Source organism: Neofelis nebulosa, chromosome 4 (genome assembly GCF_028018385.1).
Source record: "Neofelis nebulosa isolate mNeoNeb1 chromosome 4, mNeoNeb1.pri, whole genome shotgun sequence".
NCBI classification, from domain to species: Eukaryota; Metazoa; Chordata; class Mammalia; order Carnivora; family Felidae; genus Neofelis; species Neofelis nebulosa.
This window is the reverse complement of record NC_080785.1, coordinates 25,575,601-25,599,080: the sequence shown is the minus strand read 5'-3', so window position 1 is coordinate 25,599,080 and position 23,480 is coordinate 25,575,601. Positions and strand designations below refer to the sequence as shown.

Genomic DNA, 23,480 nt, shown 5'->3' with positions numbered 1-23,480 from the left:
TAAAGGGGCCCTATGGTTCCAAAATTCACTTGAGCTATTGTGTTGAGATGAGCCTCTAGTACTGTTTTAACTTTTTTTCAAATGACAAATAATCTTAAGAAATCAAAGGGAAGTAACCTATCACTAAGGGATTTTTTAAATAAATTATGGTCTATTCATATAATCAAAACCCAAGCAGCTGTTAAAAAAAAAACAAAGGGGTTCCTAGTTCTCAATCCTACACAAGTATTAGAATCACCTAGCAGTTATTTAAAGTATACCAATGCCAGGGCCCCACCCCAATTTCACTGGTCTCGGATAGAGTTTGAGCATCCTTTTTTTTTTTTTTAAGCTATCCAGGTAATGCTAATGTGCAGCCACGGTTGAAAATTACTGACACAGAACTATATTAACAAAATGGAAATGTCTCCCAGATTATTCCATGAAAAAAGTCATAAGACATATATCTTTTAATAAAATTATGTGTCTGTGTATATAATTTTACTAATAGATATGGGTTTAGATGTGATCTCCTTCCATTTTACACTATTTACTTATCCATTGCTTAAACTTTTCAAAATGAGAATGTGCTAATGTCTTTTGCTTATTAAATTTTTAATTTTAAAAAACTGTTTAGGGAAAATGTGGATTTGTAGGAATATGAGGAAGCACATGAAAATAGTAACTCCCAAAATATACTATGTCTCCTACTTTCCGCACTGCTTCCTCCTTCTGTTCCTTTCTCTCGAAGAGTATAAAAGTAAAACAAATAAAATTCCATTTCTGTCCTATCTACCCAACACAGATTATTTCCAATGTTTGGGCCTGGGGTGAGGGAGAGAGTATAGAGGGAGGAGGTAGAGAGATACAGTTCATTCATTCATTCATTCATTCATTCAGCAAACGTTTATTGATTCCCAGACAGGTCCATGCTAGGTGCTGGAAATATAGCAACAAACAAGAGATCCATGCCTTCATATATATCATAGATATATCCTGCCCTACTGGAGCTTTGTTACACGTAAACAAGGAAACTTAATCTAGTCAAAAGAAGTGAGAAAAGACTTCCCAAAGTAGATGTAGACCTTCATCCTGGAGTTAATGGTAGCCATTAAGGGGTTTTAAGAAGGGAACTGATATTACCAAGTCTGTATTACATTTATATTTATAAATATTTATTATCTGACTCCAAGTTGAAGTGCCAGTGACCAGGGGCAATGCTCACTTCCCCCAACACTCTCACTTAGAGCCACTATAAGAGAGAGTACCCATCATCTCTCATTTGAGGTGAGTGGGCTCCTTACAAAGTTAAATTAGAGCTTCCTACAGTAGCAAAGGATTGGCTTAAAGAGTTCACCTTTCAATTTATTTGCCATCAAGTAATATTTAACATGAAATGTTACCTCCTGCTGAGTTTACTGATTGGGCACATATCTCTGTCCATCTAAGATGAGCCCAACTATGGCAGATTTATTTTGTCTGAGTTTACAGTTAATAAAGTCCATTGTATGCAACAAAAAAACTTGCAAAATGCTTGTCTTTATGGAAGTGGTTGCTACCATTCATAGAGTCTCTTGAAAGAAAACACCTTTGTAAACAGAGCAAGGTAGGTGAAGACTCCCAGGGTAATGGGATATTTCACTGTACTTCATTTACTTAACATTAAAGTCAGTTTTAGCCATTTATAACCAGAACACTTGCACATGGAAAGAAATTATCCCACCCACAAGAGGATTTCTATTTAAGTCTCATTTTATTGCTTTGGGAAGTAGATACTAAAGACTACTTAACTATCCTTCAAGAGTAGAAAGTTCATTCTCTAGGTAAAGTTAACTAGAAAAACAAAAGGGAGAGAAATTGTATCTAACATTGTCCTTTTATTACCCAGATGCATCTACATGGACATTAATGTGAATGGTTACCTCCAAGCATCGATGTTATTTTTAACTTAGAATGTTCAATCTTTGCTCAAAGTAAGTATATGATTAGTGTTTTGAGGAACAGAATTGCTCCAATTTAAAGGCAAAGGCTGGAAAATGTTCTAGAAAAGGGGGGAATCTAAGCTCTTTATAAAACATATGAAAATTCCTCAAAATTGCTTTTTAAAAAATAATTTAAATTATGGGCTTCTCAGTCAACATTTCCAAAAGGCCCCCTAATTCTTTTTTAATTCTTTCCAAACTACATAATCTCCGAGAGCCTGGCCCCTCTTTTCATCGGTGTCTCTGCAATACAAGAGCCACTAGGGTGGCATTTTCACTTTTAGACACATGGGGTGAAGCAGTTCTGGGTTTGCTATTCTGCAGTTACATGTCACATTATCCTAATTGATACTACTATTATCTAAAACCATTAACTTGCTGTAAGGATTAAACAACCACTGAAGTGACCACTCTGCCCCCATATTAACCCATATATGACATGTGTGTGTGTTTTAAGGCACAGCAGTGCTTCTAAAAAGTTCAGATCATTGAAGTCTTCATCTGTGGCTATCAAACTTGTTTTCACTCCCAACACACCTAAGAAATGTGAAATGCTTCAATCGGTAGAAATGATTCTGGGGGTGAAGGGGAGGCATATACTCACACACTGGGTCCTGTCATTTGAGAAGCCTCGGAGTTGGTTTTGATAAGTCAACACACCCCGAGGGGGCAATAAGGAGACAGAGCCATGTAAACCTCACCTCAGAAGGATGAAAATCACTGGTTTGGCAGAGCATTCATTGTCCTGTGGGCAGAGACCACAGGACAGCTTCTAGCTCCAGCCCCCTGTCCAACTCGCCTCTGAAGTTAAGAAGGCTGACTTTTTTTCATTAGTCTCTGGGTTTTGGTAGGAAGAGAAGCAAAAATAGAACAACATCTCTTCCCTCTAGAAAGGAGTAGGGCCAGCTGTGCTCCTGGGCAAAGGAGGTGGCCACCCACGAGGTATAGTCTCTGGTGGAGGAGCTAAATGAACCTCTCCAACAGTTGCCTGAACCCCCTTCACAAAGACAATTTATCTCATCCCGCTGTTAGCGATCCTGCAGAAAATAGAATCTTCCTGGCTTAAACACAGACATACTATATGCAGATGACTGATGATACATAGCTCCTTTCTTGCAACCAGGCTTTGATTAGAACGTAGAAGGATACAGGTACAGGAGAAGCTGCCACAGGAGGAGCAAGGCTGAAGTAAGAGGGAGATGCCTAGAGGCCTTTGTCTCCCACGTGACTTAGCCCGGGCAGATACAGCAGGTGAAGACAAGGCTATTCCAGGGTTGTCCAAAAAAAAAAAGACAACTAAGACATCTGGATATTACTTCCACTTTTAGCACAAGTATTTTCTATACAATTTTAAAACAGGTTCTGGCTGCACTCTAAAACCTTCAACTAATGTTTATTGTCAAGCAGGACAGTGAGTGAATTCATTAATTAAGGCCTTTGCATCCTTATCATCACTTTTGTTTGTGTGGTTTCAAACCATGATGCTCTACCTTTTTTTTTTTTTTTTTTTTAATTTATTTATTTATTTTTGGGACAGAGAGAGACAGAGCATGAACAGGGGAGGGGCAGAGAGAGAGGGAGACACAGACTCGGAAACAGGCTCCAGGCTCCGAGCCATCAGCCCAGAGCCTGACGCGGGGCTCGAACTCACGGACCGCGAGATCGTGACCTGGCTGAAGTCGGACGCTTAACCGACTGCGCCACCCAGGCGCCCCTGCTCTACCTTTTTTTAACTCCATTAATCTAGGAATAAGTGGCAATATATTGATATCTGTACATCTTTTTAGATTCTGTGGGTCTTACGCTGTCCTGAAGCGGCCCAAGAGCCATAAAACTGTCCCAAATGTTCACTTTTATTCAAGTCATAGCATTTGGCTTAATCACACTATTATTTTTCAAAAAGAAATTGTAAGCCAATCTCCAATGCATTAATTTGTTAACCATTCCTTTGCTAACTATTCTAACATTTCATGGCAGTCCCAACATACGTGTTTAAACAGAATACATTCACACATAAAGTGAGACATTTTCTATTCCAATGACTTCATCATTTCATGATTAATATCAGTGTAGAGTGCTGACTGGAGGTCTCACATAAATCATCAAAGCAAATTAAAGTAGCAAAACAATATAAGTTACAATTATCAAGTTCCCATTCATGTGGTTCTAGGTTCAGCTGGAAGATAAGCTAAGTACCTACATTCTGTCACTTACTTTTGAAAGATACAATTTTTAGGCCCCAGTAATTTGATTGATAAATACATTTGCTTCCACATAATAAATGCTCACTCTGTGCCAGTGTACTCATTTCAGTTATGATACTTACCATAGCTAACACCCCTCGTGGCTAAAAGTCACCCACTCCCTAGGATTTGGTCAAGGGTGGCAAGAACAGTCCTCTATTGTGCTGACCACTATCTTAAGAGTTGACCTGGAGTACTGGACTCTGCCCAGGGAATCCATGGTAATTCTCCCACCTGGTCAAATAAAGTCCCTCCGGAATTATTCAAGACAGTAAGGAGAGAATTGGCCAGCCAATGAAGAAGAATGGAGCAGAGGGAAGTTAGGTTGAGACCACATAAAAACAAAACCTTCAGATGGTCTGAAGGTCCCTTTGGCAGCTCGAGGAGACAAAGGACATGGGTACCGGTGGAACCCTTCACCTGTATTTTCTCATTAAATCCATCCCAAAACCTAACATGATGTTATTATCCCCATTTTATAGATAAGCTGATTCTATAGTAAAATTAATGTTCACAATCTTTAGAAGGTTCAAATAAGCAATTAGCGCCAATACCCCACTTCTCAAGTCCTTGTCTACTTTTGGCTGGCCACCAGACTATAGGAAGGAGACAGGATTCATAGGAATTATGATGGGATTGCTGGGAACCAGAATTTAGTATATAAGGGGAGGGTAACAGAAGGCAGGGGAAAGATGCTCATGAAGGTTTCCCTCTTCTCAAAAAGTGGGTGTTGTTAAGGAAATAGAGAGTGAGAGAGAAAGAGAGAGAGAGAGAGAGAGAGAGAGAGAAACCAAGAAAAAGACTCTTAACTATAGCAAACAAACTGATGGCTACCAGAGGGTGGAGGGAGGTCGAAATTGGTGATGGGGATTTAAGAGTAGTACACTTATCATGATGAGCCCTGAGTAACATACAGAATTGTTGAATCACTATATTTTACCCCTGAAACTAATATAACACTATATATTAACTATACTGGGATTAAAATTTAAAACTTCTAAAAACTAAACAGAATAAAACAATACAAAATAAAAACAAAACAAAATAATATAACAAACGTAATAACATAACATAACATAACATAACATAACATAACATAACATAATGTAACATGTGGGTGTTGTCGAGCCACAACTGCTGAGTTAAGAACAGAAAAAAGATGCTTGGGAGCAACTGGGAAGACAAATCAAATCAGAGAGGAAAAAGATGCTGGGAAAGTAGCTAAAACTGGGTACCATCACAGAGCACAAAATGGCATGCAGCTCAGAATTGAGACTTTGAGGAGAAATTCTAGATCCCCGGATGTGGTGAGAAATCTGGAAAATCCTGTACAGGCAAGGGGTCAGCTAGCCCAAGAGAAATTATTCTAGAAATGACAAATTCGAGCACCTTTGGCTGCCTATTTTAATCTTGTGTCCTTATCATTGCCAAAAGGCTCTTCCCAATGTCCTTCGAAATGTCTCCAGCATTCCTTGAAGCCTGGTTTGTGCCTCTTCAATACTCCTTAGACACAGAGAGCTTCTGCTCAGCATCCTCATTTCAGAAAATTTCATCAGCCTGAAAATGGTCATTAGGCTGCCTCTTAGCATTCTGTCTTCTAAACTAAAGCAATTCATACAAAAGCTGGACGGCCACTTAGGGGGAGGTTACAAAGAAGATTCCAGCCTACAAAGTGAACCAGACTAGATGGTCCCCCAAGATATTTCCCAAACCAAGAGCTTTCGATTCAATTCCTGTCATCTTTTTTGTGAAGTTTTCCATCAATTTGTTCATTTTTGTCACTGTATCAGTCATCTGTCCAATTTCTCCATATTCTTTTAATATCTTTAAATATAATATGCACAGGAACAGTTTCTCACAATATAAAACAAAGCCTCATTAATTCAGAATAAGTCGGAAAAGTCATGTCCCACTAAGAAACCAGTAAAAAGTATTTTCAATTCAAACAATTGTCTCCTATAGAACACTACATAATAGATATTGATAAACAAAATGATAAAGTTAATGAAAGATGGTGACTTACAACAACTTTATTTTTATGGCACTTTATACTTTTCAAAGTATTATTCCATCTTATTTTGCCAATTTTACTCAGTATATAAATGCAATTTATAGGTAATAGATCATCAAACCTATATCAGAAAGGCTTGAATTATTCTGCTAAACTTGAACTTTTAACTCAATATGAATTATATATAATTATTCCAAGTCTGCATCAGAGCAGTCTGAATTAATGAGGTTCTGCTCTATTGTAGCTATTATAAACCTGACAATTTTATGGCCATCTTATATCCCAGGGTGTCATTTCCATCCACACATTAGTAATACTGTTTCTTCATACAGGAACTTTTGTCATAACAGAGCATTCCACTTTAAAGAAGCTTCACCAAGTAAATTATCTTATATCTCAAACACCATAGAAATGTTTTACGTGAAAAATGTGCTAAGATTTTATTATACTCTCTAAAAATACTTGCTTTGACTTAAAATGAGCATCAATAAGGAGGATATCCCAAGATGTTAAGGACTCAACATGTCATAGAAATTATCACCTGTTTGTTCAGGGAGGAAAAAAGAGTCATAATTAATCCAATTAAGTAATGGAGCTAAATCAACACATGTATAAACCCAGACACAGAATCCTCTAGTTGAGTAACCTGGTGACCCTGAGAGGGTCTATGAGCATCTTCACCATGTTCACGTTCTTCTTACACCTGTGGTTGGAGCCAGAACATTTTAATGTCTTGTCACAATGATCAGAAAGACAACGCCTTCACCTACCTTAAAAAGTCTTAAAATGTTAGCAACCATGATGGACACGGAGCTTGCTGCAGCACCTATGACACCAGAAATCTTGTCAGGCTTGGTGAAAATGGGTGGATCTCCATTAGCACACTTCACGTCAGAAGCGTCTTTCTCTATCAATGCCTGCACGAATGTTAATGACTGCTCCAAAGCATACGTGTCCCTGGAGCACGTGTCAAGGATCCGGACACCCAGAGTAATATTGGAGAGGAGATCAGGGTCCTTATTAATCTGGTCGATTGCATAAAGCATGGCCTCCAGTCTGTGGATCCCCTTTTCCTTCTTCAGCTCCCCACAAGGTACCCCTCTCTCTCCCTTTGCGTGGACAGGGAAGAGACCCCCCAAAATGATGTCCCCATCCACTCGTATGGAATGGGCATACTCCTGGCTGTGAGTTCTTTGCATCATTGTGAGGATCCAGTAGAACTTGGCCGTCAGGAGGAAGAAACAAGGGCAAGAGGCTGATCGCTTTCCCTCGCATACCATTTTCTCCACAGGTGGTGTTGCAACCCAAGACCCAGAGTTTATTCTTGCCACAGAAGAAGGGGCACCACCAGAGGTTGCACCTTCTGGAGGCTACCATCAGGGCCCATGGGGGAAAAGGCTCTGTGGGTTTCAGCAAGTTTTCTTGATTTCAATGTCACAGTGAATTTCCATCAGACCCCTAAGGTTCAATTTTATTTCCATATAAAGTCAACTTGCCTGGAATGGTGCAAAAATTAGAATAACAGCTGAGGTTCTGAAGGTGGGATGAGGTCAACAATTCACGTCCTTGAAGTCAGCCCTGTAGCAGAATTATTCCTGGGAGGCAGGGGGAGGGAAAAACAGGGTTCAGTTCAACGGGTCTACATTTTTCATATTTTTAAGTTCTGTTTACACAAACCTCTTTTTTTGTTTGTTGTTTCATTTCCCCTATTCAGTGAGAAACTAATTTTTTTTTGTCCCCCTATGATTCTGAACACCTGGCTGCACTGCATCTAAACAGAGAGATTGATGACACTTTTGGAGCAAGGGAAACAGAAAAGTATCAGAAACTAGGTTGATTCTCCCAAGCCAGAGAGTATTTTTATTTACCATTTTATTTCAATAAATCCAATTTCCATGAGGGTAAAAATCCTGTGATTGATGGCACTATTTCTTTTCAAATCTGCTTTTACTTTTTACAGCTGTCTGAATTTAGCATTTAAATGTTGTCCACAAAATCATAATGAAAGTTTATTTTCTGTGATGTATTCAACAAGCCAGTCATCTGTTAATTTCATTTTTTTGGTGCCTCAGATTGCCCAGTGGGAAAAAGTGATTACTCAAACACAAAAGAAAAGAAAGAAAGAAATCCACCCGAGGAGTCCAAAATGTATAAGTTTTATAGCTTGTGAAAAGATTTAACATAGAACGTCAGCTATTTCATATAAATTATCTCATTGTTCTCTAATAACAAAACAAAGACTTGAAAATGAAATACATGGGGAGGGTTATGTGTGAAGATATTGCTATGAATTTGTTGGGGTGGAAGCAATGGGTATGCTTATAGTTCTGAAGTAAACACTCTTTGATCCTAGAATCACTAGGAGCAAATCAGAGCTGGAGATCAATTGAAGAGCTTCTTAATTTTGTCTGACTCAGTGGGGAAAGCAGTTATTTCATCAAGATTAGAAATAACCTAAAGTGAAAACATCTACCAGCAAATCTATAGAAAAAGTTTGTTCCAGGACCTTCAATCCTAAAGAATTCCAGGAGATTCTTTCAAAGGACTTTTGAGGAGGTTTAACTGAAAGCAAAAACTGACTTAACATAAGGGAATCTGATATTTGAAACACACGTATAATTAAGAGAATAAACACCAACTTGTTTTGGCAGGATGGTTAATTGAAGGCTCGTTTCTGATGTATATATGTTTGAAGCCTGAAATTTGGACAGCTCTCCTCTAACCTAGCCAACCAACATCTGGTTGTATTTTCCATTCACTTGTTTAATTTCCAGTTCATAAAATTTTCATTCCACACTCCCTGTCCCAAAGGAAAGTATACTGCCTCCCTAGAGGATAACTGAACATATGTCCAAAAGCTTTCAGAGAAAGCTGTACTTTTCTTCAATTTCAGATTAGAAAAGGGGGGTTCGTCATAGCCCACTGCCCTGGATTTCTGAGCATATACCTGGAGTACACTCAGAAATACAGCCAATGGCCCATTCTGCTGATAGGGTTCTATTCTGCCTATGACAAGCATCCCCTGCCTCCTGGCACAGGCTAAGCCCTAGATTCCCTCTATCCTGCCCCAAAATACTTAGTCCTTTTCTGATTTTTCTCACCACTTGAATGATATTCCCTCATGCTCCATTCTCCTAGCAGCTGCTTCTCCCTCAGAAAATCTGTGATTTGACAATAGCCTGACCTCAGGCATTCCACAAAAGGAAACACTTAGAAAGTTAGCTTGACTTCCTGGATAAAACCATTTAAGTGAGGGACCATAAATTACATCAGCCACCCATTAAGAGACGTAGGATTATGTTTTACAGTTTCACAAGGAAGACCCGTTGTAAGACAATAAAACCTCATTAACTCTGATCACTAATTCAGAGCTTGAGACCAAGTCCACATGGCTAGGCTGACCCTTAACGTACCCCTTCTGACAGAGCAAAGAGTAAATGGATACGTGAAGGATAAATGTTTAAAGGGAAAAAGAAGGGGAAGGGCAACTGTTGTTCTCCAAAGACCAGCCTTTCTTCATTACACCAAGCCACTCCTAAGTACTTAAGAGAATAAACGGTTTTCAATTACACAAACATAAAAACAGTCCATCTGTTAATTACAAATCATCCTTCCCTGCTCCTGTGGCATTAACCCAGTTCCACTGGCTGTACAGTCCTGGAATTAATAAAATCGAGTTTCTTATAAAAGTATTTGTGTTTGTAATAATTTCTAGTCTTTTCAGCATCTCATCGGTCTGTTTAGAGATTTAAGTTAAGGAGAGGTTGAGGATGAGCAGCAGTGAGGCAAGAATTCATTTTATTTAGTGGATGAATGCACTTACATGGAAAACAAGAGGTTCCATCTTGGTTATTATTTATTGGACAGCTCACTTGAATTTTTGCTTAAGTTCCCTCCTCTGCAGCATAGAATTATTAGTACATGACCTCTCTAAAGCTTGGCTTTCTTGTCTGTAAGGGGATGACAGAACCTGTCACGCAGCACACACAGAAGACACAGTACCTGGCACAGGGTACGTGCTCAGTAAACAGGAGTTGTCATCGCTGATTTAGTCTATAACTCATTTTCCACAATGCAGAGCAACTTTTTCTATATTTGCCTAGTTGGTGAGGTTTTTACTGAATTTTGTCACTTTAAAATTAAAATCAGAACTACTTACAAAATACTGAAATATTGCAGTTATATCAAAATCTGATACGTTGTCATAAAAATCAGACTCTCGACAGCTGAAAAGGTTTAGTTTCCCTTTTAAATTCTGAGGAAAAAATCTATTTCAAAGTTTGTGGAGAACCACATAAATTCAGTTTCATTGTATAATCTTACATTGCCTAATCTTACTCTTATGCAATTCTTGTGAGCTTCAATCTAAACTCATCCTACTTGGGCTCCATGAGTTTTAAAGAAATAATGACCTTTTTGTACTAAAACTAAATAGTTCTACTTCATGCTTTGTGCTAGATTTAGAATAAAACAGTTTTTCTCTCAAACGGACCTTCCTCCGGGAATGGGTACAAACTTCACCTGGGCTGACGGACTTCTTCAAGGAGGTGTGAGGTCTGCAATCCTGAAATCAACCTCTGAGGGGAGCAGATGCCTTGCACTATTTCTGAGCCCACAGGAAGGGCTTCAAGATCTTTGAGAAGGCTGAACCATTAACCCCCGAAGCCCTTTCTGTTCACTCCCTTCCAGCCAGTCTTAAGTATAAGGAACACCATCATACATCATTAGCACTTCACCAAAAGTCCCTGCTGGCCTGGGGAGAAGACCTCTGGCTGGAACTTGAGTCTGTGACTTCCTAAGAGTGCTCTGTTTCCTGAAAGGCCAGCAGTAAGGACAGCTCCTCAAGGGCCAGGACCCTGAATTCTGCTTCCTTTATTGTCTACACACCTTCTCTTCTACCAAAGTCCCAAGTGTGTAACACAGTGGCTCATGAATTTTCATACACCCATCATTAGCTCTGGTAGAAATGAGAAAAGAAAGGTTGAGTATGACCCAAAGCCCTGAGCTAGTAAATGGCACCACAGTCAAAATCCTCAGGCCCCCAGGACGGGTCCTGTCCTTCAGAAAGCCCTCAGTGCTGCAGAGACTGGCTGTGAAGGCACCGGTGAGGATGAAGGTGCTTCCCCTCCACTGAAAGCTTACAGAAATGTGTAGATCTTCAACAGGTAGCCCTTGAGGAAAAATAATGTGCTAATTAGGAGGAGACAGTCTGGGGGCATTTCCAGGGCAGGGTGATTTCCAAATCTCTCAAAGGGTTGAGAATATCAAGTATAGTTTGTCCAAACCTCTGCTTCCAACCAGGGTTCCTGGCGAACCTGACGCCAGGTTGAGAACAAACCCACCCTCCCACATGGGACCCATCAGGTCTGTCAGCACGTCCTCCTCCAGCACTTGGCAAGTGCTTTTAAGACACGGTATGGTAAAATCCTCACTGAGGAATATCATTAGCCAAGAATTGTGATTTTTTACTCCTAAAAAGGCCAAACAGCATCCCTATGCTGGATTCCATTCAGCTCTTTAACAAAAAGGTTAAGCTGAATATTGTCATCAACTCAAAATGGCAAATCTAGCAGTTTCAATTGAAACTGCCCACACTTGCAAGCTCTCTTAGGTGGCTTTAGAAAATGCATCACATTTGTCTATCGTCTCCCATGCTACGGCATGTGTGTGTGGCCCTGGAATCCTGAGGGTGCCCCAGAGCCCGGATGGGCCAGGCAGAGCCCTCCCCTGGCAACAGAGGCCTGGAATTGGATCCTTGTTTGACGGTCACCGGCTGGCGACACTGAATATGTCACTTCGCCTCTGTGTGCTTCCATTTCCTCATCTGTGAAATGAGTGAGATGGACCATGTGATCTCTAAGGTATCTTCCAGCTTCCCGTTCTGAGATTCTATTATTTAATAATAAGGGAATGAGATTACGCTCAAACACCAGAGCAAGGCTTTGCCAGCTGAACACAATAACTGATTTTGTTTGCAAGCTGAGTGACTTTTTCCCATCAGTGAGAGAGGGTTGTGAAAGCTCTTCTGTACAAGCAAGCCCCATATTAAGAAAATCTGATACATGAGCAGCTCAACTTACTAAACAGATAAATTAGAAGGTGATTATTTGCATTACAAAAGAATTCACCACAGGTTTCCCTTAAATAGCTAAATCCCCCATGCATTTAAAATGCAATCTGATTTAGCAGAATTCAATTTGTGCAGTTTTTTTCAATAACACAGCTATCGCATAAAAAGACCACAGTTAAACTAATGAGAAGCCACTTTTATAGTATGTATCTTATAAGAAGAGGGAAAGGGAGTGAAACCAACACTTATGGAATGCCCACAGTACACCTGGAGCCTCACACACATGATCTCATTTCCTTCACAAAATACACCTGTAAGACTGGTATCACGGCCCCCATTTGGGATATGAGGAACCTCAAAACAGAAAGAATATATGAATGTGTCCAAAATCTTGGGCCAGAATTCAAGTGCAGAACTGCTGCTATGTTCTTTCCCTTACTTCATGCCCCTTGGGTTCAGGAGAACATGATGGATATTGTGGACATGAGAGTGGTATCCTGGGGTCCAAGAGGTCCCTGATTCTAATCCCTCTCCCCCTGTACTTGCTATATGGCATTGGGCAAGTCACTTAACCTGGGACTAGTTTGTTTCTAAGCTGAGGAATGATTCCCGGCCACCTCCCAAGACTGTGAAGTCAAATGACATAATAATGTACATAAAAGTATTTCATAAACTGCCAAGTGCCATTAAGAATGTACATGGATACTATTAGTTTAACAATCAGTCCTAGAACTTAAATATTTTACTTGTGTTTTATGTTAGAAGACCTGGAAAACCACTTTGCCATCACACTCAGAGCTGGCCAGACCCTAACAAGTCATGTGTCTAAGGAATCAAAGGAGACCAAAGGAAAACTGGAAAGAAAGACCCAAGAGGGAAAGTCAATGGAAGTGCAATATCTGACCTAGAGAACTGAAGGTCATGGACACTTGAAGCAGCAAAAGGGCTATTCTGAAGGAAGTGGTGACAAGATATTCTTCAGCAGTGAAAAGAGGACAATAGGAAACCTTCCTAAGTTGTATATAGGATATAATGCCCAGCTTCTAACATGAAGGTCATTATCACTGGAAAAGTTAGCCAAAAAACAGCCAGATTTCCATCTTTAGACATAGTCATGCCTGGAAAATGTGAAATTGGCAACACACATGAATAATCTCCACATACTCTTCTTGGGCTCTCCCATATCTTCCCACTTGTGCTCACCTGTTCCTTCCTCTCCCAGACCTGTATCTCCTCCCTCCCTCAGGACTGATGTGTCCTACAGGTTACACTCTTAAGACCTGGTTCTCCCGTTACCTTGGCCCTCGCCAGGGAGTGAGCTGATTCATTAACAGGTATCAAAACCTAAAGATGCATTAGTGTCATCCCGCAACTGGAACATCTACATTTATAAGACAATTTCCAAGAGATCCACAATTTCTTTACCAAAGAAGGTAAAGAAATAGGTAAATAGGTAATGTAAAAAATAGGTTAAAATAGGTAATGTAACAAACCAAAGTCAGGAGTTATCATGAATCAGGAGCCTCTCGGCAGTGTCCCTCAAATCACTCCATTAGCAGTACCTACCACTCAGAAGGCAGGTCCTGGGATAAGAATACATCATGCTCAAGGTTCTTAGTCAGTGAATTTATCACAACTTGTCAAAGCACCAAGTAGAAATGAAAATCAAAACATCTCTCTGAGCCAAGAAGAAAAAAGGAAGGAGGGAGAGGGAAAGGAAGGGAAAAAGGAAGGGAGGGAGGGGGGAATGGAAAGGAAAGGAAAAGGAAATCAAATCTAAATTCAATTCCTAGCAGACAGAAAACCTGTTCTTGTGATAGAAACAATGTGATCCAGCTGACTCTCTGTTCACATCTTCTCCTGGAACAACGTGGCATGACTGTCCCTCCTGAGAAAACTACATGTGTGAGTCTGATGCTGTACAATCAGATTCTATCAAGAAAGCAGCAAGTTTCCTGAACCTTTGAAAGCTAGCCTATTCTGCAGGCATGGAGATGTGGCCAGGTTTTTGCTATGGGTTCAGTTAAAAGATAAATCCAAGCAGCATCTTCTTTTTAAGATACTGAGAGCAACTCCACTTCCCAGATTAAAGGCCAAGGTCCTCTTTATGTTGGGCATTCTAACTACACGAGGAAGATGGTAAGAAAGAAACTTAGAAGGAAAAACATCATTGCTACCACTAGTGGTGAGCCAGAACCTGTGTGTACAGTGAGTATACTGTGCCTCATGCCTGAAGACAATGGAACATTGTTACACAAAGATTGGCACACAGTGTTGCCAAAATGAATGCCAGCCTGTTGTTTGCTGCATAAATACCAATTAAACGAGCCCCATAGCAGCTCCAACCTGCTCAGCTAACTTTGAAAAGAGTACAATCTCTCCACACCTCTAACTTTCTCTTGCACTCATTAGAGTTCAACTCTTCCTTTTATCTATTCCTTTTGTATTTAGATGTTTTTAGAATTATTCAAGTAGTCATAATTTGCAAAGGAAGCATGGTAGGGCAGAACTAGCCAGCACAAACCAAACAGAACAAATAGAGCCTAAATAACAGCAAAGACCTGTGTTCTCAGCATCTTTTTTTTTTTTTTATTCTGGGTAAATCTCCAAGAAAGCTGCTCCTGAGCTATTGCTTCCCATATTCCCGATTTAAAAGCAAGAAAGCTCTCTCTTTATCTCAGGTATGATGCAACCTGTAGTTGACTCTGAAATAGGAAAATGACATTTAAAACCCTTACTTCATTTTCCCTGATGGATAAGGCTTTTCTCTTCAAAATTATCAAACCACATATTTTCAAGAACCAAGCAATGAATTTCACACAGCTGATTCTGTCTCCTACAGAGATTTTTCAAGACATTATTCACAAGCAAGTGACCAAGGTAAACTAAAGTGGTTTCTGTAGCCATTTGCAATTATTGACAAACAATTTCATAACGGAAAATGGAAATTACAGTCAAGTGCAATAAGCTGTTTATCCAAGATCTCTACCTGCTGGTGGCTCTTTTCTGTTTTTATTTTTTTTTTCTTTCCAGCAAAATACAAGCTATTATCAGAATGCATTCCTACTGTTTATGATACTTCTTGTCAATATCTCCACCACCAACCCTGCTTTCCAGTTCTGGCTTTGTACTCAATCGCGGTAGTGGCCGAGATGGTAGCGTCCTCCTGGGTGTCCAAGAGACTCCCATGCCATCAGGTCTGTGGGAAAGGATCACCCTCAAATGGCAAACAGGGTATTCCCTTCCCAAGCAGGACTAGCTTCGGGGACTGAGGGGTTTGGGCTACTGTAGCTGGTTGGTGGGTCTATTTTCACCCCCACCATCCCGGGAGCACAGACACTGTCTGACCCCAGGCCCTGCAGTTTGGGCCACTAGGGAAACAATTCTTCAGGGAAGCGTGGGGGTGCCGTCTTGTGCAATTGGGCAACTCTCACACCCCTCTGCATTTCATGTGCACCAAGGGAGCATGTCATACAGACGGGTTTTTTGTTTGCTTTTGGTTGTGTGTGTGTGTGTGTGTGTGTGTGTGATTCTGTTATATTTTCACCAACTGTACGAACCTCAAGGGATCTCTGAGCTGCTTGGCAGAGCAGATGGGCTCGCTACTGGCGTGGCTCAGAGGGTTCTCTACCTCCGACTCTGTCTCTACCTAGATCTCAGCCTGCAGCCACTCACCCCGCCCCCGCTCGCCACTTCCAGCTGCATCTTCCTCTTTCTTCTCAGTTCCTTAGGCTGTTGAACCCGGGCTCCCGGTAGAGCCCAGGGCCTTAGAAGTACCGGGTTTCTCTTGCCTTTCCCGCGCCGCCGGGGTATTCCGGCGCCGCCCCAGCCCCCGGGCGCGCCGGGGGGGATCCAGCCTCCGCGCGCGGCTCGGCCGGGAGCGCCTCCCCCCACCCCACGCCCCACCTGGCTTGCCCCGAGCGCCCACGCCCGCGCGGGCCCGCGCGAAACTGGGGCCACGCTGGCTTCAGGTGCTTCGGAGGAGCTGTCGGGCGCATTTGCCTTCGCTTTTTAAACTCAAGATCCTAGAGACCATTCCTCCTTCACCGCTTCCCCCCCCCCCAACAGGACAGGGAACTCCAGTGTTTTCCCAAAAGCCACAAAAGGGGGGCCGCGGAAATCCCAACCTCGTCGGGCTAACTCGGAGAACACGAAGTGAAGGCAGAAGTGCGGGGATGGAGGGGCTCTGGAGAACCCCAAACCACCCGGCTTCTCCCGCGACTCGCGTCTTCCCTGCATGATGGGTAGACATTCCTCCAGCCCCACTCTCAAGAAGGCGGGGGTTACCCCAACTCATCCCGGAAGCCTCTAACTTCGGAAATCCCTCCCGCTAGATTTGCAGAACGGAGGTACCTCGTCATCTCGGCGGGGCAAGTCCGGATTCCGCCAGGGCAGGTCCAGGAGGTCACCCAGGGCAGGCAATCCGAGGAAGAGCGCTTTAAAATCCTGCCGCCGCGCGCCCCAGCAGAGCACCCTAGACGCTCCTGCCCCCTAACCGACAGCCTTCAGTCTCTCATTCGCCGACTAAACTTTTGGGGGACCACATCTGCAAGCCTTGGGAGTTCCCAGCTAAGCCTTCCTCTTTTCTGAACCTCTTCACTGGAATGTCATCATGGGCGGACTAGAGGGGTAGTAGCTGCCTGGTTCTTTGCAACGTAAAACCAACAGATACCCAATCAAGCTCCAATGCCCGGCCAGCCCCTCGCCCCCTGGTGCCCAGTCTCCCTCGCCCCCAGTTCCCGTCACCTCCGCCCGCCACTTCTCTCCCAGACTCCGGTGTGCAAGGCCATGTACTTGTGCCCAGGAAACACAAATCACCAAAGTGATCGGAGAAGAAACGGTGCACCTGGCTGGCTGTCCACTGAACGGTTTTAAAGGAGAAAACGGAAAGGGGAATAAAGCAGCGGGGATCTCCTCTTTCCGCCAGCACCATCTTTGGGGGGAGTTCGGGGGTGGGGGGCGTTTCTCCCCGTGGTTCGGCACTTGCTCCGCTTTTTCCTCTTTCTGCCGCTCGGCGCGTCTTACCCTGCTCCCCGCAGAGGGCGCGGTGAGGAAGCCCGCGGGGGGCCCGCAGCTCCATGTCAGCGCCGCCACGGCCGCCGCGTGAGGCAAGCACCGCGGCCGCACTTGTGGCTGGTCTCTGGGCTGAGGGGGCTGAGCTGGCCCGGCCGGCGCCAAGTGTCTTCCATGTGAATAACAAATACTCCCACCGGCGGCCGCGATTGGTCTGCGCCCGGCGCCTCCCGATCCTCCGCCCGCGGCCATTCACCCGGCGCGGCGCGAGGAGCCAAGGCCGGGATCGCGTCCGGGATCGCCAATCGCTTCGCGCCAACCAGTCCCCTCCAGAAGCAGGAGGAGGAACCCCGAGGGGCGGGAGCCCCTGGAATTCGGTGCCTCCGAGCGGCCCCGGCGCGGGCAGGGAGAGGGACGCTCGGCCGACGGATTCCCCTCCGCGCTACATCACCTCAGCCCGCAGAGACGCCGGGACCAGAAATGTCAATAGTTCTCATAAAAAACCACCCCCACCCGCCCCGCCCCCAACAAAAAAAAAAAAAAGGGAGGACTCAAAGACGGGGTGGGGAGTGGCGGGGAGGGGAGAAGTGCGGGCGGATGGAAGGAGGAATATGGCTGTGAGGGAGCTGAGCAGCTCCGACTGCCTGGCGAGCCCGGACCCGCGCGGGAAGGCGCCGCACGACGGCCACGCGGAGCCTGGAGTCAGGACCGCGAGCCTGGGGTCCGCCTCGGGGAGCACGGCTCCGAAAAGGGTCACCGGGAAGAATACATGGTCGATGGCGAGTGTCCCGCCACACGCTTTCTTTTCGGGGATGCTCAAAGTAAAGCCCGCCAGCCGCGCGGTTCCCCTGCAAAGTTTACCTCACGCGGCGCTGCCGTTCGGCCATTTGTCCTGCCCGCAGCTCCGGCGATCGTCTCCCCCACCCCCGCCCCCGAGGGTTTCGGGGGCCGCCTTCTACCGAGCCCCAGGAGCTCGAGCATGGGCATCAGACGGTCCCGCTGCGGGCACTGCGCAGGAGGGGGGCGCGGGCGGTCACGGGGACCGTCGTGCTATGGAGCCGATTCTAGCAGCCGCAGATACGGGGCGGGAAACTCCTGAGGCGCCGCGCCGCGCGGCTCCTCGGCTTCTGAGGGGGAACCTCGGGATTCCCTGCGCCTCCAGCCGAGGGAAACCCGCGGGCTCTACGTGCACAGTCCGGCGGCCCTCCCCTGAGTTATCGCCCAGGCACCGCGCACCTGCCCGGGCGCGCGCGAGCGGGAGCCCCTGGCCGCCGGGCGCCGGGGGAGCGGCGGTCGGCGCCGCCTTGTGTTGGTGAGAAAGTTCCATCTAGAGGCGGCCGCGCGCCACTGCAGCCGACACCCCAGGCCGGGGCTCGCGCCCAGGCCGCCAGGTGAGCCTCTCCCCGCCGCCCAGCGGGCGGCGTGGCAACGCTCCGGGACGGGAGACCCGCCGGCGGGCGACAGGGAGGAAGCAGAAGGGGAGGACAGACCCGTGCGAGGCAGCCCCGCTTCCCCCATTCGGCACCCCTGCAATTTCAACTTCCCGAGCGTAAGGAACTTCATGAGCAACGCAAGTACCTTGCAGTATCCTGTTATGTTGCGTATCCTGTCCCGGCTTCTTTTCATTCTCACACCGACTCCGTGAGGTGATCGAGATAATCTATTAAGTCCACTCTACAGACGAGGAAGGGAGCCAAGGCTTAGAGACACAGCTGGAAAGTACTAGAGCCAGAAATCAAAGCCGCCTGGCTTCCAAACCCCACACACACTTCCTCCAGGGGGTTGTTGCTTTTCCCAAAACTTGCATTGGCGTGTGAAGTTTCCACTGAGGAGACAGCTGTCCCTCCCTGTTTCATAAAGCCACCCTCTTTGTGGCTTTATGAAAAGTCTACAGGTTTCCAGCTCAGAACTCTTTCCCCTTTAGGGGCGCCTGGGTGGCGCAGTCGGTTAAGCGTCCGACTTCAGCCAGGTCACGATCTCGCGGTCCGTGAGTTCGAGCCCCAACGTCGGGCTCTGGGCTGATGGCTCGGAGCCTGGAGCCTGTTTCCGATTCTGTGTCTCCCTCTCTCTCTGCCCCTCCCCCGTTCATGCTCTGTCTCTCTCTGTCCCAAAAATAAATAAAAAAACCTTCTCTCTCTGCCCCTCCCCCGTTCATGCTCTGTCTCTCTCTGTCCCAAAAATAAATAAAAAAATAAAAAATTTAAAAAACGTTAAAAAAAAAAAAGAACTCTTTCCCCTTTCACTGCCTTCCCTTCCTATCCCTCTCCCATCTTCACATGAGGACGATGTGATTGTAGAACCATTATTTTATGATTACAAACACCTGAAGGGAAGAAGGAGGCTTTGGTGAAAGGCGGCTGGGTCCCCGTCCTCAAGGTGCTATACAGGGAGCCTCAATTCACTATGAATGTATAGCACAGCCTTGAAGGGAGTGACCAGCAGGCTGTACGGCCTGGAGCAGAGGAGGTGTTGGGAGAAGCCCTGATACAAAGATCAGATTAGGGGCTGGCTAGGCTCATCAGTCACATGTCGGCACATGAATCTGGGGAGACTTTCTTAGCAACAGGCAGGACTCCCTCCTTCTCTTCCAGAAGTGTGCCTTCTCAGCAGCCTGATTTCTGTAGTAGACAGGCCACCCCACCCCAAACCGCAGACCAGTGATGTACGTCTTAGCAGTTATCACAGGTAACGCGGGTGTAGGAGTCTCTCTCTAAACCCTTTACTATGTGTGCGTTAATACACTTGGAGGATGGAGACATCAAGGAGTGGGCAGGGAGAGCAAGCCTAAAAATGTTCTGAGCCCACGGAGGGGCTGACCACACCATGATCTCCAGGGTCTGCTAAAGGCCGGCTGTGGGCCCAGCAGATTGTTGCGCCAGGGCAGGCAGGGAGGACAGCACCCTGGCACTCTGGCGGGCCCATTTCAGAAATGAGGTGAGCACAGCTGCTTGTGGCTTTGGAGGCCTGGCAAGGCTAAGTGAGCTGCTCAGGGGAGAAATGCCTAATGAGCCTACTTTGCTCCTTTGCCTATTGATTGTCACCTGCAGAGAACTGCTGTCCTACAGGCACATCACTGCCTCTATTTTTTTTAATAAGCACGACTAAGTTGCTTTTTTTATGTTTATCTATCTTGAGAGAGAGAGAGAGAGAGAAAGCATGAGCAGGGGACGGGAAGCAGAAAGAGAAAGAGAGAGGGAGGGAGAGAGACAATCTTAAGCAGGCTCCATGCTGTCAGCAGAACCCCACTCGGAGCTCGATCTCACAAACCATGAGCTCATGACCTGAGCCTCTTCAAGTGTCAGTCATTTAACCAACTGAGTCACCCAGGTGCCCCTCGCTGCCTCTTATGGTGCAGCCCTCTGAGAGATGAGCAGAATTGATCTCCCCTAGGGAACATGTGTTTTGCACCACATTTAATTCTTGAAACTCAGAATGGGACCATCATCCCAATTCTACATGGAATCTGATCAATAGAGAACAGATCCATTGTACATCTTCCGGAGTGTTTTCAATGAGTTTATCTGGTGGCCCCAGAGCAAGTGACATAAGCTCATACACAGGTTATAATCTACCCAGACTGACAGCAGCATCAGGGCAGAGGAAGAGAGGGCATCTCCACGAGTCATTGGTCCCTGTCAGTTACATTCACACAAAAAAGGCACTAGACTGTCCAACCCCCATTCATCAAGCTCAAACCCCATGGCTCTGCTTGCCCTCTGCTGCAGCCTGTGTACGAGGAAAGTGTCTAAAGCCCAGGCAGTCCAGACGGCAGGTAATTCCAGAGTCATCCACCTGGTCTCTCCTTGGGCTATCACATAGGATATGAAATGTATCTTCGGAAGGTGTCTGACCTCATCATCCATCCCACCCCAAATATTTATGCAAGCCAAATATATTTCCTGGTGGTTAATCCTCCAAGAAGATTTGCCTATAATCTTCTCATTTTCAGTTGATTTAAAATGTGAGAAACTGCCCATGTGTTAGAAAATGCAAAAAACAATGCCATATGTTTGGGGTCCATTTAACTCAAGCTGTGATATGTATTCCACACATGGAGATTTATGCCACAATTCCTGCTTTGGGGTAATCATTAAGACTCGGAACCTTTGCAGGCTACTCACCCAGGAGGAATATTGACAGCATGAAGCTCCCACATGGAGCAAAACTGACAGGAGAAAGTGGGAATGGGATTTGTTTCTTTCGGAAACTAAGACGATATTTTTCTTGCTAAACCATCTGCAGGTGGTGGTAAGTGTATCATGTTGGTTTTGCTCAGTTTATTAAAGCACTGGCTATGGAAGCAAGATCAGACATGTGACACTGATCAGGCCAATGAGCTTCATGACAGTGATGTGCTCCTCACCCTCACAGTCAGCTCACACCTGTGTGCAGGAGTCATGGGAGGGATTTCCTGAAATGGTACCTATGGCCCAGTGCACATGAGTCCCTAACTGGCTTCATTTGGGTTCCCCCAGAAGCACAACCTGGGACAAGGATTCGAGGGCAAGTAGTTTATTGAAGAGGTGAAGGAAGCCCCAGTAATCAGGTGGGGAAGTGAGCCAATAAAGGGTGCATTATTGAGCCAGTGACCACTGTGGGCTCATGGAACTTAACACCAGTGGAGAACTCTGGAAGCCAGGGTAGAACACACACCTGAGTTGCCCAACCAAGGAGTAAAGAGGCTATGCACCCACTCCTGTCCTTTGTTGCTAAGAACCGCTCACAGATGGTATTAATTTCCAGCAATTTCAGCCTACTACATGGGTGGCAGCCAGCCTCCAGAGGCCAGGTAAAGCCCTCCGGCAAAGAAATGCAGGTGCTGGCAGTTAGCAGGCAGGCAGCGTGTAATCCAGAAGTCTGAGAAAATATAGCAGGTGACAGCATCTGCAACATCTGCTATTAGGAAAACCACACAAAGCTTACATGGATCAAGGCAATGTCTCTCCACATGAGGTCCAGGGACCACCTGCCTCAGAATCACCAGGGAGCCAGGGAGAAGTACAGATTCCTGGGCCCAATCCAGAGCTGTATGCATCAGGCTCACTGAGATAAGGCCAGAGGATGTGTATGTTTTGCAAACATTCCAGGTGATTCTGATGTTTTTACTAGAATTTGAAATCTACCGCTTTTAGGAAAGCATTCTCCACACAGGCAATCAGCAGGCAGTGTTTAAATATATAAAAAGCTACTTGCAAGGCCTAAGGAGGCAGACCTTAGTGCTGTCCACGGTCACAGAAGCTCCTTGGCCTGTCTCTTAAAACTCCTTTTAAACTGAGGCGGTTCCATCAGTGTTTTCTGAGGAAAAGAGGCTAAGTTTCAGCCCTAACTCTGCTGATAGAGAAGTCATAACATCTTGAACTTTTAACATTTCTATATATCAATTTTTACCTGTAATGTGGGGATGGAAAGACAGCCACCTGTTCAACTAAGATTCATGCTCCTCTATCAATAGTGTAGTGTTGTCACCAGAAAGGAGCTACCACATACATACACACACACACACACACACACACACACACACACACACACACACCACTCACAGGCACAGCATTCCCCACCTCCCTTGCACCTAGTTGTTGTTAGGTATCTCATTGTACATTGAACTGAAGTGATGTGTGCCAGTTCTAGGCTGAGGAAATTAACAAGCGGATGCTTCCATAGCCTCTCTTTCCCCTTCTTCCAGGTGGAGGCAGAGACCTCCATGGTTCTAAGATTGGCAGCTCAAGATGGAAGCATCCTGAGGCCTCAAATTGCCAAGTTGAGGAATGCTGCCTGCCTACCAGAAACATCCACACTGAATTGTCAGGTGAGTGAGAAACTTTCACTGTGTCGAGTCACTGAAATTTGAGGATTTGTTTGTTGTAGCGCTTAGCTGTTATTCTAACTAATAAAGTGGTATTGGAGGAGGTCATTGGAAGAACATGACTGCTTTTGACCCATGAGCTGGACCCAGGCAATCAGTGGTTCCTTACCCTTTCCCCTGTCCTTGGAATGTTCATTCTGCCTACTATTTCCATGCTGGCAGCTGTTTCAAGGACACAGCCTTGAGAGAGTAATGTGTTGTTGAGACCATCTGGACTGGATACGTGACGGAACCCCATTAAGGCCACTGTATAAATTTTAAGATTCTGGCATGCGGGCACAGAGATCTACTTGTAACCACCCAAGATAAGCCTCATAAG

The 23,480-nt window shown here is 45.0% G+C and overlaps 1 protein-coding gene across 7 annotated transcripts in view; it reads right to left on the bottom strand.

The window, feature by feature from the left end:
- Nucleotides 1–18,485, bottom strand: part of GRM8 (glutamate metabotropic receptor 8) — a 778,872-nt gene extending 760,387 nt beyond the window's left edge. For 5 of the 7 annotated variants that reach the window (XM_058724415.1, XM_058724414.1, XM_058724418.1 and 2 more), the window contains exons 1-2: nt 17,311–17,760; nt 6,986–7,810 (exon numbers count right to left, since the gene is read on the bottom strand). In XM_058724415.1, coding sequence (XP_058580398.1) covers nt 6,986–7,495 — 510 coding nt within the window. In that variant the 5' untranslated portion in view covers nt 7,496–7,810; nt 17,311–17,760. Of the gene's footprint in view, nt 1–6,985; nt 7,811–16,638; nt 16,986–17,310; nt 17,761–18,159 lie in introns of those variants that run through there. The other 2 variants (XM_058724417.1, XM_058724416.1) reach the window with 2 other exon arrangements.
- Nucleotides 18,486–23,480: the final 4,995 nt, after the last annotated feature.